The sequence below is a fragment of the Chiloscyllium plagiosum genome, unplaced genomic scaffold (assembly GCF_037043375.1).
Source record: "Chiloscyllium plagiosum isolate Xiang-an unplaced genomic scaffold, Cpla_swu_hap1 HiC_scaffold_34, whole genome shotgun sequence".
NCBI lineage: Eukaryota > Metazoa > Chordata > Chondrichthyes > Orectolobiformes > Hemiscylliidae > Chiloscyllium > Chiloscyllium plagiosum.
In genome coordinates, this window is record NW_028270172.1 from 35,657,614 (window position 1) to 35,672,588 (window position 14,975).

At 45.4% G+C, this 14,975-nt stretch overlaps 2 protein-coding genes across 4 annotated transcripts in view; both read right to left on the bottom strand.

Annotated features, from left to right (window-relative positions):
* aldh5a1 (aldehyde dehydrogenase 5 family, member A1 (succinate-semialdehyde dehydrogenase)) overlaps positions 1-2,388 on the bottom strand; it is a 32,150-nt gene extending 29,762 nt beyond the window's left edge. The window contains exon 1 of the mRNA XM_087978602.1: positions 1,905-2,388. Coding sequence (XP_087834728.1) covers positions 1,905-2,216 — 312 coding nt within the window. The 5' untranslated portion in view covers positions 2,217-2,388. The remainder of the gene's footprint in view (positions 1-1,904) is intronic.
* Positions 2,389-8,398: 6,010 nt separating this feature from the next.
* The window catches only part of mrs2 (magnesium transporter MRS2), a 48,768-nt gene continuing 42,191 nt past the window's right edge, over positions 8,399-14,975 (bottom strand). Inside the window, exons 10-12 of one of the 3 annotated variants that reach the window (XR_006315902.2) lie at positions 14,722-14,835; positions 10,436-10,775; positions 8,399-8,974 (exon numbers count right to left, since the gene is read on the bottom strand). Coding sequence is in view for 2 of the 3 variants with exons in the window: in XM_087978603.1 (XP_087834729.1) it covers positions 10,707-10,775; positions 14,722-14,835 (183 nt within the window). In the remaining variant the exon portion in view is untranslated. Of the gene's footprint in view, positions 10,776-14,721; positions 14,836-14,975 lie in introns of all 3 variants that reach the window. The other 2 variants (XM_087978603.1, XM_043719170.2) reach the window with 2 other exon arrangements.

The following is a 14,975-nucleotide window of genomic DNA, read 5'->3' on the forward strand; positions in this document are numbered from 1 at the left end:
CCTTTGCCCCACCCCCTCACCTTGCTGATCCACCTTGCCCCCCTCCCCCAACCTTACTGCCACCATGCTACTCTCTCCGCCCCCATCCCTCACCATGCCCACCCCAGCCCACCTTGCTCCCCATACCCCTTCCCCCTCACTTTGCCCCCCTCCTCTCCCCCTCACCCCTCCCCTCCCTCCCTCCCTCTTCCCTCCCCCCCGCCTCTCCCCCTTCCTCACCCCTCCCCCCCCCTCCCTCACCCCTCCCTCACCCCTCCCTCACCCCTCCCTCCCTCACCCCTCCCCCCCCTCCCTCACCCCTCCCCCCCCTCCCTCACCCCTCCCCTCCCTCACCCCTCCCCCCCTCCCTCCCCCTCCCTCCCCTCCCTCACCCCTCCCCCCCTCCCCCACCCCTCCCCCCCTCCCTCACCCCTCCCCCCCTCCCTCACCCCTCCCCCCCCTCCCTCACCCCTCCCCCACCCCTCCCTCACCCCTGCCCCCCCTCACCCCTCCCCCCCCTCACCCCCCCTCCCCCCCCTCACCCGTCACCCCCCTCCCTCACCCCTCCCCCCCTCCCTCACCCCTCCCCCCCCTCCCTCACCTCCCCACCCCTCCCTCACCCCTCCCCCCCCTCCCTCACCTCCCCACCCCTCCCTCACCCCTCCCCCCCCTCCCTCACCTCCCCACCCCTCCCTCCCTCACCCCTCCCCCCCCTCCCCCCTTCCCCCCCCTCCCTCACCCCCCCACCCTCACCCCCCCACCCCTCCCTCCCTCACCCCCCCCACCCCTCCCTCCCTCACCCCCCTCACCCCTCCCCCTCCCTCACCCTTCCCCCCCTCCCTCACCCCCCACCCCTCCCCCCCCTCCCTCACCCCCCCCACCCCTCCCCCCCCTCCCCCCCCTCCCTCACCCCCCCCACCCCTCCCCCCCCTCCCTACCCCTCCCCCCCCTCCCTCACCCCCCCACCCCTCCCTCCCTCACCCCCCCTTCTCTCCCTCACCCCTCCCTCCCTCACCCCCCCTTCTCTCCCTCACCCCCCCCACCCCTCCCTCCCTCACCCCCCCCACCCCTCCCTCCCTCACCCCTCCCCCCCTCACCCCTCCCTCCCTCACCCCCCCTCCTCTCCTCTCCCCTCCCCTCCCTCACCCCCTCCTCTCCCTCACCCCCTCCTCTCCCTCACCCCTCACCCCCCCTCCTCACCCCCCCCTCACCTCACCCCCCCCTCACCTCACCCCCCCCTCCCTCACCCCCCCACCCTCCCTCACCTCCCCCACCCCTCCCTCCCTCACCCCTCCCTCCCCTCCCTCCCTCACCCCTCCCCCCCTCCTCTCCTCTCCCCTCCCCTCCCTCACCCCCTCACCCCTCACCCCCCCCTCACCTCACCCCCCTCACCTCACCCCCCCCTCACCTCACCCTCACCCCACCCCCCTCACCTCACCCCCCCCACCTCACCCTCACCCCACCCCCCTCACCCTCACCCCCCCCTCACCTCACCCTCACCCCACCCCCCTCACCTCACCCCCCCCTCACCTCACCCCCCCCTCCCTCACCCCCCCACCCTCCCTCACCTCCCCCACCCCTCCCTCCCCTCCCTCCCTCACCCCTCCCCCCCTCCTCTCCTCTCCCCTCCCCTCCCTCACCCCCTCCTCTCCCTCACCCCTCACCCCCCCCTCACCTCACCCCCCCCTCACCTCACCCCCCTCACCTCACCCTCACCCCACCCCCCTCACCTCACCCCCCCACCTCACCCTCACCCCACCCCCCTCACCTCACCCCCCCCTCACCTCACCCTCACCCCACCCCCCTCACCTCACCCCCCCCTCACCTCACCCTCACCCCACCCCCCTCACCTCACCCCCCCACCTCACCCTCACCCCACCCCCCTCACCTCACCCCCCCCTCACCTCCCTCACCCCCCCCCTCACCTTGCCGGTGACCCCCCTCCAGGCGGGGAAGCTGCTGTGGGCGGCCCTGACCGCCTCTCGGGCCTCCCTGGGCCCACAGTCCGCCACCTCAGCCAGCAGCCGCCCGCTGGCCGGGTCCTGCACCGGGAACCGCGCCGCGCCATCGGCCTGCAGCCAGCGGCCGCCGATGTACGCCTCGGAGTGGAGCAGCCCGGAGCCCGCCCAGCCGGAGTAACACCGCGGGCCGGGCAAGGAGTGGGAGAGGGGGCCGCCCGTGACCCCCAGCGCCCGGAGGCCGAGGCCGAGGCCGAGGCCGAGCCGCTGCTGCAACATCTCCCTGAAGCGAAAATCAAAGAGTGAGGAGAGACACTCAGCTGCCAGCTCCTCTCAGAGGAACACACTCCAAAACATTGTTAATGTTCACCAAACACCAGCAATCAACTGATCCCTTCACTGATTATTAATTTCTGACAATGTTTTCTCAATGTTCCAGCATCAAACTGACTGAAGTACTCATGCAGTTACATTATTTGTGATGAGTTGCATTTGGATTAACCCCAAACTCCAGTTAGTGGCCAAGCAACTAATGGCTACTCTTTCCCAGCAGCAAAATAGGAATCCCCTTTGAAAGGTGCCTGCGCTAAAGCAGGATCTCCAGACTGACATCTCTGGGTCAGACAAACGCAAGCACCTTGGTCATTCACTTGCACCACCATGTCAGCACGTAAAACCACAAGCCGGCCAACGTTCAGCATCACGAGCTCTCTGAGAAAGGATAAGTTCCAACCCTTGCTGGCTCAACCCATGTGGAAATTAAAAGTGCTTTCCACTGGAGGCAAAGTGGAAGAAAGTGAAAATCAGACATTGCCAAGGGGTGAAAGATTCCACCATCAAGCTTGTCGACTATTCCGAAACACAAGGTAAACAATAGTGGAAAGCTTTAGTATGGAGGCATTCTCTCCATGGGGCAGTCGGTTGGACTAGGACCCATGTAGCCCCAGATGCATGGGCAGTTCTGACCCTGAGGCCACAGAGGCTGGAGCCTGGATCCAGAATCCTGGTAACCGTTGACTTATGACAGCTTCTGGAGGAGCAGCGGAGGGGGAGCAAATGGTGTGAGACTAAGCCTAAGGCTCCAGCTCAGATGCAGTGGTTGTGGAAGTAGCAGCAATTGTGGAGATGGACCCTGGAGCCCATTACAGAGACCCTTGCCAATGTCAAGCAGTGAATGGAGGAGTAGCAGAGGGTAACAGGAAAAGGGAAAGATGAACTCCGTTGCAGTTAAATCTTGCATCATATTCAGTGTTTCAAGGTGGTGCCGGAGCATGGTGACACTTTGCGAATTGCACGCAAAAAATACTTTTCACTCTTTTTATATACATGACGATAAATCTAATTCTTTCTGGAGGAGAACAGATCCATTTGAACTTTTGTAGAAGGTGCAGTACTTGTAAATCTGGAAATTGAGTCATTTTGTGGATGAAATTCTTTTTAATTCATTTGAGGGGCTTGGGGGTCGCTGGCTGGCGAGCATTGATAGTCCATCCCTATTTGTCCTTGAGAAGGTGGTGGTGAGCTGCCTCCTTAAATCAAGATTAGAGTAGTGCTGGAAAATCACAGCAGATCAGGCAGCATTCGAGGAGCAGAAAATCGATATTTCGAGCAAAAGCCCTTCATCAGGAAGCTGCATCTGCAGTACCCACTTTTGCTTCTTGAATCGCTGTAGTCCACTTGCTGTGGGTTGACCCACAATACCCGTTGGGAGGAAATTCCAGGATTTTGACCCAACGACTGTAAAGGAACCACTGTACCAAGTATATTTTCAAGTCAGGGTGGCGAGTGGCTTCGAGGGTAACTTGCAGGTGGTGGTGTTCCCAAGTACTGTTGCCTTTGTCCTTCTAAATGGAAGTGGTTGTGGGTTTGGAAGGTGCTGTCTAAGAATCTTTTGTGAATTTCTGCAGTGCATCTTGTAGATAGTACATATTGCTGCTACTGAGCACCGGTGGTGGAGGGATTGAATGCTTGTAAATGTGGTGCCACTCAAGCGTGTTGCTTTTTCCTGAATGGTGTCAAGCTTCTTGTGTGCAGTTGGAGCTACACCCATCCAGGCAAATGGGGAGTATTTCATCACACTCCTGACTTATGCCTTGTAAATGATGGATAGACTTTGGGGTGTTAGGAGGTGAGTTACTTGCTGCATTATCCCTAGTCTCTAACCTACTCTTGTAGCTACTGTGTTTATGTGGTGAGTCCAGTTGAGTTTCTGGCCAATGGTAACCCCAAGGATGTTGATAGTGGGGGATTCAGTGATGGTAATGCGTTTGAATGTCAAGGGGCGGTGGTTAGAGTGTCACTTATTGGTGATGGTCATTGTCTGGTATTTGTGTGGCACGAATGTTACTTGCCACTTGTTGGCCCAAGCCTGGATATTGTCCAGAGCTTGTTGCATTTGAGCACAGACTGCTTGAGTATCTGAGAAGTCGCGAATGGTACTGAATACTGTGCAATCATCGGTGAACATCCCCACTTCTGACCTTATGACAAGGTAAGGTCATTGATGAAGCAGCTGAAGATTGTAGGGCCTAGGAAACTACCCTGAGGGACTCCTGCACAGATGTCTTGGAGCTGAGATGACTGACCCTCCACAACAACAACCACAACCATCTTCCTTTGTGCCAGTATGAGTCTAACCAGCAGAGTGTTTGCCCTCTGATACCCATTGATTCCAGTTTTGCCAGGGCTCCTTGGTGCCACACTTGGGCAAATGCGGCCTTGATGTCACCTCACCTGTGGAATTCAGCTGTTTTGTCCATGTTTGAACCAAGGCTGTAATGAGATCAGCAGCTGAGTGACCCTGGCAAAACACAAACTGGGCGTTGCTGAGCAGGTGCTGTCTGATAGTACTGTTGATGACTCCTTCCATCACTTTATTGATGATGGAGAGTAGACTGATTGGGCGGTAATTGGCTGGGTTGGATTTGTCCTGCTTTTTGTGTACAGGACGTACCTAGGCAATTTTCCACATTGTCGGGAAGATGCCAGTGTTGTAACTGTACTGGAAGAGCTTGGTTAGAGGAGCAGCAAGTTCTGGAGCACACATCTTCAGTACAATGGGTGGAATGTTATCAGGGTCCATTGCCTTTGCAGTATCCAGTGTCTCCAGCCGCATCTTGATATCATGTGGAGTGAATTGAATTGGCTAGAGACTGATATCTGTGGTGCTGGGGACCATTGGAGGAGCCCGAGATGGATCATCCACTTAGCACTTCTGACTGAAGATTGTTGCGAATGAGTCAGCCTTATCATTTACACTGATGTGCTGGGCTCCTCCATCAATGATGATGGGGATATTTGTGGAGTGAATTGTCCACCAACACTCACGACTGGATGTGGAAGGACTGCAGAGTTAGATCTGATCAGTTGGTTGTAGGATTGCTTAACTTTGTCTATCACTTGCTGTTTATGCAAAATACAGCTTTTCTTTTAGAAATCAGATTTTTGAGAGCTATTAAGATCAGAGACAAATGATTAGCTGAGCCTAGAGCTGCTTACTATTTTAGTTTTAAAAATTGAAAGATGAACACCAATCAAATTTGTGTAAAGGAGATTCAAGTAAACCAATCATTTCGGTCATGTGGTTAGGGCCTTGGGTGGAGATACTCAGCTAATGAAGTAGTTTTGATGTTTCCTCAGCAGAAACCATTATGTTTAGAGGCAGATAACTCTGGATTAATTTACACTAAGTTAAAGAGCAGTACATTTCCATTGTTTCCTTTGTTTGGAACTGGCTGAGGTAAAAAATATCATCTCTAGGTCTCTTGTGTTGACTTGATTAAAATGTTGTAAAAACAATGACTGCAGATGCTGGAAACCAGATTCTGGATTAGTGGTGCTGGAAGAGCACAGCAGTTCAGGCAGCATCCAAGGAGCTTCGAAATCGATGTTTCGGGCAAAAGCCCTTCATCAGGAATGTTCATGCAATGCAAGGAGTATCACATTGCAGGAAGATGATGTGGGCTTCTGTTCTTTGGTTACTGCCGATCAGAAGTGGTCATCAACAGCCATCATGTGATCAGTGACATCCATGTTGTGACTTAGACAAAATGTCATTTTTAAAACAATTTAAGCAAAGGAATATTGTGAAAACAAAACAATTTAGGATCTTTCTCTTCTGGACATCATACTGTGGTTTTAGCCTCACTTTGCTGGAGAACTCCTGGATCCCTTATCTATCAAAAATCTTATCAAACTTTGCTTTTAATAAATTCTATGACATAACCACCACCATTTTTTGGGGAAGAGAATTGTACTAACATCTTCTGAAATTAAAAAAAATTCTCACTTCCATTTTAAAAGGGGAGCCTTTTGTTATGAAGTTGAAGGCATACCTTTGAGAGAGAGAGAATGCTGTTATGAACTGAGAGCTTACAAGCACCTGTGTTTATGACTAGATAGCAGTCCCAGAGTGTACTGGAAAATTGAAAATATGTAATATTCGGCTGTGAAATGGTTTTCGGAGTTTTGGTTTCTGTTTTGACAAGAATCCGAATTTAACCAATCAGTTCAAATTATGCTCCAGGATACTAAAACCCAATCAAGTTTGAATTTATTGTTTTGTCAACATCAAACCAATGAGATGATCCAATGTTGGGGGAAGGGTATAAAATTCAGACATTTTGAAAGTTGGTCAGAGAGCATATTGCCCATCTAATATCCTGCTCCCCAAGAAATTAGGAAACACTCTCTATCAAAGGTACCTTTTCACATGAAACATATTTGCAGTAAAAAGAAAGATGACAACCCAGGGAGATCTTTATCTGGGAAGAGAGAAGTCACAGAAGACAGTGACTGTATGATTTTGAAATTAAGTTGACGTAATTTTAATAAGTGTCTTATTGGAACAGCATATTGTTATAGAGTTGGGAGTAGCTAAAAGCAGTTAAGAGAAAGAGGGGCTTAGAGTTGTGAATAGTTGTTTAATGTTCACTTCAATAGTAAAATAAAAGATGTATTTTCTTTACTGGAGTTTGGGAGTTTTTTGTCACTCACGTTTTAACAGATTATGAGTTGAGGTGATCTTTTCTGAGTGTTTGGTTTTATTAACAGAGGGGTTCATCGCCGTGTTGTAACACTTATTCTGAAACTGTGGCTGATGATTCTAGCCTCCCCCACAAGAAATAGCCCCCTTCCCCCTCAGTACTCAGCCTATCGTGTCCCTTTGATATCTTATACAATTCAGTCAGATTACCTCTCATTCTTGGAAGACAATAAGATATAGGAGCAGAATTTGACCATTCAGCCCATTAAGTCTGCTCCATCATTCAATCATGGTTGATATGCTTCTCAAACCTATTTTTCTGCCTTTCTCCCCATAAACTTTGGTCCCCTTGCTGTGCAAGAACATACCTAACTTTCTCTTAATAACACTCAATGACTTGGACTTCTCAACCTTCTGTTCCACAAATTCACCACCCTCTGGCTGAAGAAATTCCTCATCTCAGTTCTAAAGGATCATCCCTTCACTCTGAGGCTATGCCATCAGGTCATAGCCTCTCTTACCAGTGGAAACAACTCCTCCACATCCACTCTATCCAGGCCTTTCAGCTTCACCAGCATATTTTCCTTAAAAATGGCCACTGCCTATGCAAAATTCAGGTACGCTTTCGGTATCTTCCACCATGAAGACTGATGCAAAGTACCTATATATTTCCTCTACTGAGGCTCTTTGTTCCTCATTATTTCTCCAACCTCATTTTCCAGTGGTCCAATATCTACTGTTGCCACTCTTTTATATTTTATGTATCCAGAAAAAAAACACTCCTGCAATCTTCTTCTATATTACTGGCTAGTTTATCCCCATATTTCACTTGCTTTTTAAGTTGTCCTCTGCTGTGTTTTTTTTAAAAAAGGCTTTCCATTCTTCTGGCTACCCACTAATCTTCACCACCTTGTTTGCATTTTTGCGATCATTACTTTTTTTTTCCAAACATGGTTGCCGTATCCTCCCCTTAACACGTTAAAGTCCAATGGTCGAGTCTGCACAACATTCCTCCTTAGGATAATGTCATCACTCCAGGAATCTGTCAAGTGGACCTCATCTAACTCAGTTATATTCTTTGTCCAATAAGGAGATCGGAAGTGTATATTGTATTCTAAATGCAGTATCACCAAGACCTTGTATAGCTCCAATAAAACTCCCCAACATTTATATTCCATCACCCATGCAATAACCTGCCAATAATTAATTTACCATCCTTATAATTTGCTGTACCTATGTGTATATTAACTTTTGGGATTCAGGTGCAAGCAAACCCAGAGCCCTCTGTGTCTTACACAGTCAAAGTGAACATTTTCGCATTTTTCAATATTTTACTCCCACCTGCCAAATATTTGACAATTCAACCCCTCATACCCCTTTGCTGATTCTACTTCCTCAGCAGAGCTAACCCAACAGATTTTACAAGCTTTTTTGTTGAAATGTTCTATACCCTTCAAAATTCAGCTCCTTATCAAGGTTACCCAAAACCTAAGTCAATATATGTTCATATAGAGTGAATAATTGAGTAAATGAGAATATATTAGTATATTTGGAACATTTTATATTAAAATACATAATTGTTTTTCAAAACAAAAGTGACATTAATCATGAAGTATTTCAAAACTCCCACAAAACTGCCACTATGTCGGGTTTGGAAAGGTCTGTTTAACCAAGAAGAATCAAGCTTCAATGTCATCTGTTTGAAGTTCTTCTTTTAACTTAAGAACAACTTATTGGTTAATTTTTTTATGAATTTAGTTGTTTTATATACAAACAAAAAGTCAGAAACTGAAACATGAAAATTACAAGATACAATACACATGCATTATGCATAAAAAATAAACATTAATCACAAAATAATTGAGAGAAATTGGATAGGATTAAAATGAGACACTTAAAGTTGACAGCATTCAATGTATAAAGCTTTCTATTTCAGATAAGATTCATCTTGATTACTGAGAGTATCAATCACGGAAAAAACAGAAGCTACGAAAATGATCTTCCAATCCTCCCAAGATATTAGTGTGCCAGAGATGGTGGAAATGTTACATCCCTGTTGTAAAAAAAAAAGAGGGCGATAAGCTAGATACCTAAAGACTAGACAGCCTTAAATTGATGACGAGAAACTGGTTGACTCAATAATCCAGGGAAAAAATAATTCTCTGTTGGAAAAATCTGTTAATCATTTATAGTTAGCCTGAATCTGTTAAAGTGAATCTTAATTGAGTTATTTAATGAAGTAACAGAGGCATCTTCCGAGGGTTGTGCATTTGATGTTATATATGTGAATTTTTCAAAGGCGTAACAGAGTTGTTTAAAAAAAAGTCAAAGGGGGCAATGGTAACATGGAAATAAAATTGATTAAGTGACAGACAGTAGAGTAGTGGTGAATTACTATTTTTCAAACTGAAAGGAAGCGTATAGCAGTGTTCAGTTGGAGTTGATATTTGTTAATGATCTAGGCTTGTGTTCACAGGTCATAAATTAAAAATCAGCAGATGACTTGAAACTCAGAAAAATAGTATTGACTGAGGAAGATAGCAGCAGATTTCAAGAGGACATGGACTGGTGATACACTTCAATTTTGCTGGGTCAAAATCCTGAAACTCTAACTACCGGTATCGTAGTGAGGACTGCAGTGGTTTTAAGGCAGCAGCTCATCACAACCATCTCCTTGGCAACTGTGGATGAGCAATAAATGCTGGCCCAGTCAATGATGCCCACATTCCATAAATGAATTTAAAAATGGCAGATAAAATTTATTGCTGAGATTGGTGAAGTGATATACTGGAAGGAAAAATAAGAATCAATATAAATGATGTGGAATTAATTTAAAAGGGGGGTGTTTATAGGATAACTCTGTCAAAGAACCAGTAAAATCATAATGGGCCAAATGGCATCTTTCTGTACTGTACTAGTGCACGGACCTACATTAGTATCAAAACACACACTCACTGGATGAATTCACAGGGTGGGATATTAGTCATTAGTCTTGATGAAAATGTTATACTTTTGGAAATAGCCTCTATATATACAGGTCTTAATTGTACAAAGTGACTGAATGATTAGATTTAGATTATATGAAAGAACTTCTCAATTTTCAATTTTATTCATACAGTTTCTTTTTAAATAAGTAATATTAGCTGTTCTTCAACAGCCCCAGACACTGTAAATATATACACAGGCTGTGTAAGTAGGCTCCTGCATCAAGTACCAAAATTTATCAATTCTCATGAAGTGGGGACAAGATGAAGTGAAGTAGTCAAAGAAAGGGATTTGCGGAATGGGTCATACCTCACACAGCCAGTTGCAAATTGTTTAACAGCAGAATAGGCAAAAACTAGAGCATAATTCATCCATCCAGAAATCTTTAGTAAAGAAACATGAAGCAGAATATTCTACCACTAATACATTTCAATGTTGTATCATTTCTGATAAATTATGATAAAATAAATAAGTTGTACACTTCATTATCATTTCTAATACCAGGAACGGTTGACAAAATATTAACCACCTGATCAACTTCAATATTGGGCTGTGAAAGTAATTTTCTTCGGCCACTCATGATTTCTGTCATCGTAGGCTTTAAGCTCTGATGCCAAAACAGCGGTAAAGGTGGACTGCACCTACCACGGATTTGTAAGAGTCCTCAGAGCATTGGCCCTTTGATCCACAATGCACAAGTTTTGATTTATAAATCTAATTAACTCTTGTGGATGTTGCGCATCACTGTGATACTATATGCAGAGATGATTTGGGAACATTCTGGCAAAATTGGAAGTTCATCATTTGGAACTATGTCTCAGGTCGATTTTTCCTCCAATCAGCTGTGACCTTTTCAGGAGAGATGGCATCTGGGGAAACCAAAAAAGAGACAAAAGTTTCTAATTAATTCACAATCAGATGTTTTAAATCGGAGTAAAATGCATTTGCTTCCAATGCACAATCTTATGCTGGCCATCAACTACGATTAACACTGCCACAATTATTGAAAAGAATAAAAGCTCTTATTACCACTGAAATTTGGCAGGTATTCAATATAATTCATAGAAGCATAACTCCACTGTACTCATCTGCTCAGACAGGGGAAGCCAGACAGAGAACAGCCAGGGAATTCCTAGAGACATGGCATTCATCCACAAACTCCATCAACAAACACATCGACCTGGACCCAATATACCAACCACTACAGCGGACAGCTGAAACTGACAACCGGAAGCGGCAGGGACAGACCACAATAAACACCGGAGGAAACATCAAAGAAGCGCTTCGCAGGAGGCTCCCAAGCACTGATGATGTCGCCTAGCCAGGGGACGAAACGTTTGCAACAAAAACTTACAGCTCGGCGAACAGAACCACAACAACGAGCACCCGAGCTACAAATCTTCGCACAAACTTTGAACTAAACATTGTCTTGCCATCAATGCCCATATTTCAGGAATGTATGATAAAAAAAGCTTAGTAAAGCATTATCAACAAAATTTAAGTGCAGAGATAGATTGTTTTCATGCGACTTCATAATCCACTTCAAGAATTTCTATTTGTATTTTATGTTGCAAAATAAACTGCATTTTAATCAGAAAATTTTCAAAAATAAATTGGACCTACAAAATTGAGGGGTCAAAATAATTTTTATTTCAAGGGTTCTTCTCGAGGGTTACATTTGGTTTCAGCAGTTCCCTTTCATTCTCATTAACTTATTTATGAGGTGATACACTCACATAGTAATAATATTTTCTACTTTGTGTTGACATGTTGGGTATTTCCTCTCTCATGGAAGCAGAATAAGAACATTTCATTAATATCCTTCATTATTAATCAACCCTCTATTAAAACCTGTGGAAATCATTAGTTCCCTAGACAACACAATATTTAAATTGGCACAAATTCACAACAAAAGATCTTTTTAAAATAATTAACTTACAAGAACAGTACACAAAAATCTGTTGCCCTAATTCACCTTGCAGAGCTGGGTGAGGTCACTGCTAATGAATTTCAACTACAAATGCAAAACACTGGAAGATTTTAAACCAGGCACTTAATACACTTTTAAAGTTCTCAGTTCCAACCTCTGAAGTTCCAAAACACTCTCTTTCTCCCTTTCTTCTGCTAGGGCCTTTTCTTTTTGTTCTTCCTGTCCTTTCCTGTCCTTCTTCCTCTGCTACAGCTATCCTCTCTTTCTACTTTTCTTCTACTTCCAAATGTATTTCAAACTGTTTCATTTTCTTTTCCTGTTCAAGCGGTTTCATTTGCAATTGAATTTTAGCCATTTTCAATTATTCTGACAGCATTTCCGACAATTGTACATGTTGAACTAATTCGACATTTACCTCCCCTTTTTGCACAACTTCAGCTTTTCTGCCAATTCCAAAAGTTATGCCTTGCTCACTTTCTGCAGAACTCCTGAAGTGACTTCTTCCATCCCCAGGAACAAGACACACCCTATTTTAACCAACTGAGTGTAACACCAGAAATAAAAAAGACACCGACACTCACTACTCATGCTTTTGAGTCCAATAATCCCAAGTCCAACCGGGTATTAGATTTTGATCCCGATAAGAGCCCCAATTTGTTGTGGACTAGACCAAACCTCCCCACCCCTCCCACCGCATATGTAAAGGACATAAATAAGAAATATTTGGGATCTAGGTTAAGTGTAAGGTGCTGGGTTCCAGGTGCAATTCGACTGCTCAAACTACCAGGTATGAATCAAAACACATTACTCTTACACTACAATTAAAATATAGGATAAAAAGAAAAGAATTGGCTCAACTGTAACTGTCAATATGCTCAACTAAATAACATAAACTACTAATTAACTGTTCCAAAATAGTAACATCCCATAAATACACCCTTGGCAAAGGCAAATTCAGTAAAATAGACTGTCTCACATGCAGCAGGAAGAGACCTCAGCTTTTAGCTGTAAAAGATGAATAAGAGCTTCCACATCTCGCCTTAAGACCTTTGCTACGGCTGTAAGCTAAAAATTAAAAATCATGGTAATGTGGGAGCTTGATCCCAGCCATCTAGGTTGCTTCTATTGTTCCAACTTTTAAGAAAAAAGACCTCAGGGCCTCACAAGCTGTTTACTGGCTTTGAGCAGACTGCTTGGTACCTCTGTCTCAACTTTCTTCATTAAAAAAAGAACAAAGAACAAAAAAATTACAGCACAGGAACAGACCCTTTAGCCCTCCAATCCAGATTCTGTACTTAATCTGCCGTCCATTTCCAAGGGTCTGTATCCCTGCCCATACATGTATCTGTCTATATACATCTTAAATGACGCTATCGTGCCTGCTTCTACCACCTCCGCGAACAACTCATTCCAAGCACTCAACACCCTCTGCATAAAAGAACTTTCTATAAATATTCCCCTGAACATTTCTCCTCTCACTTTGAACTCGTGACCCCTAGTAATTGTGTCCCCCACTCTGTGAAAAGGCTTCTTGCTATCCACCGTCTATACCTCTCAGGAGTTTGTAGACTTCAATCAGGTCCCCCCTCAATCTCCATCTTTCTAATGAAAACAATCCTAATCTACTCAAAAGCCAAAATATACCTGTTAATGCCATACTATCACCACAGTGGTAGCACTACTGCCTTACAATGCCAGGGATCTAGTATCAGTGGATGTAGGTTTGCTTGCTGAGCTGGAAGGTTTGTTCTTATTTCCTTGGGTTGGTAAGGTGCCATTTCCTGTTCTTTTTCTCAAGGGGTGGTAAATGGGATTCAAGTCAATATGTTTATTGATAGAGTTCCGGTTGGAATGCCATACCTCTAGGAATTCTCGTGCATGTCTCTGTTTGGCTTGTTCTAGGATGGATGTGTTGTCCCAGTCCAAGTGGTGTCATTCCTCATCCGTATGTGAGGATACCACTGAGAGAGGGTCATGTCTTTTTGTGGCTAGTTGATGTTCATGTATACTGGTGGCTAGTTTTCTGCCTGTTTGTCCAACATAATGTTTGTTACATTTCTTGCAAGGTATTTTGTAAATGACATTAGTTTGTTTATTGTTTGTACACGGGTCTTTCAAGCTCATTAGCTGCTGTTTTAGTATGTCGGTGGGCTTGTGAGCTACCATGATGCCAAGAGGTCTTACAGCTCAGCGAGCAAACCTACATTCAGAACCTCAACCTGAAGTACAAATCTTCTCAAAACTCACTAACCTAGTGTCAATTCCAGCCTTGGGTGGCTGTCTGTGTGGAGTTTGGATGTTCTCCCAGTGTCTGCATCGGTTTCTTCAGGTGCTCTGGTTTCTTTCCACTGTGCAAAGATGTGCAGGTTAAGTGGATTGGTCATAATAAATTGCCCAAAGTGTCCAGGCATGTCAGACTGTGTGGATAGCCATGGGAATTGTGAGATGATGGGTGTGAAGTGGGGTTCTCTTTGGAGGGTCAGTGCACACTCGATGGACTGAATGGTCTCTTTCTGCACTGTTGGGATTCTATGAATCATAACTAAAATTCCCTGAAAACTGTGCAGTGGAGCTGGGAGGTTCTGTGCATACCAATTGGTGTGCTGACACATTAGCTTCTGCTCCCAAGGTTGTTACCATTGACGGGCCTCAGAGGACGACAAAACATTAGAGATTATCCTCAACAAATGTCAATCGCAACTTGACTCTTTCAAAAGCTCCATCCTCACCTCCCACTACTGTATTAGAAAAAGGTGGCGCCTCTCTTCCAACCCGGACACTGAAGAAAAGGCAGGGGCTTGTGAAAAACTTCGCCAATTAATCAAAAAACTGACAGCTGGAGCTGTTCAGTGCTGTTAGATTATAAAGCTAGAAGTGAAACCTACTGGAGGTGGTGCTGAAGGCTCAAGATGTCTACCCAGAAAAGACAGTAAACGTCGCCACATTAGTCCACTCCCTAGAAACATTATTCCAGTTATTAGCCAGAAGAGGCGGGGGTCCTGAAAACAAAAAAAGGATAAGTTAGTTCCTTGTTGATGTTCTCCATTGACTACACTTCTTTATTAAATAATCTTTAGATCTGGAAGTAATAATGAAGTGTGTAATCTTTGTTGTGGTAGAATTAGTCTTCCCTCTCTAC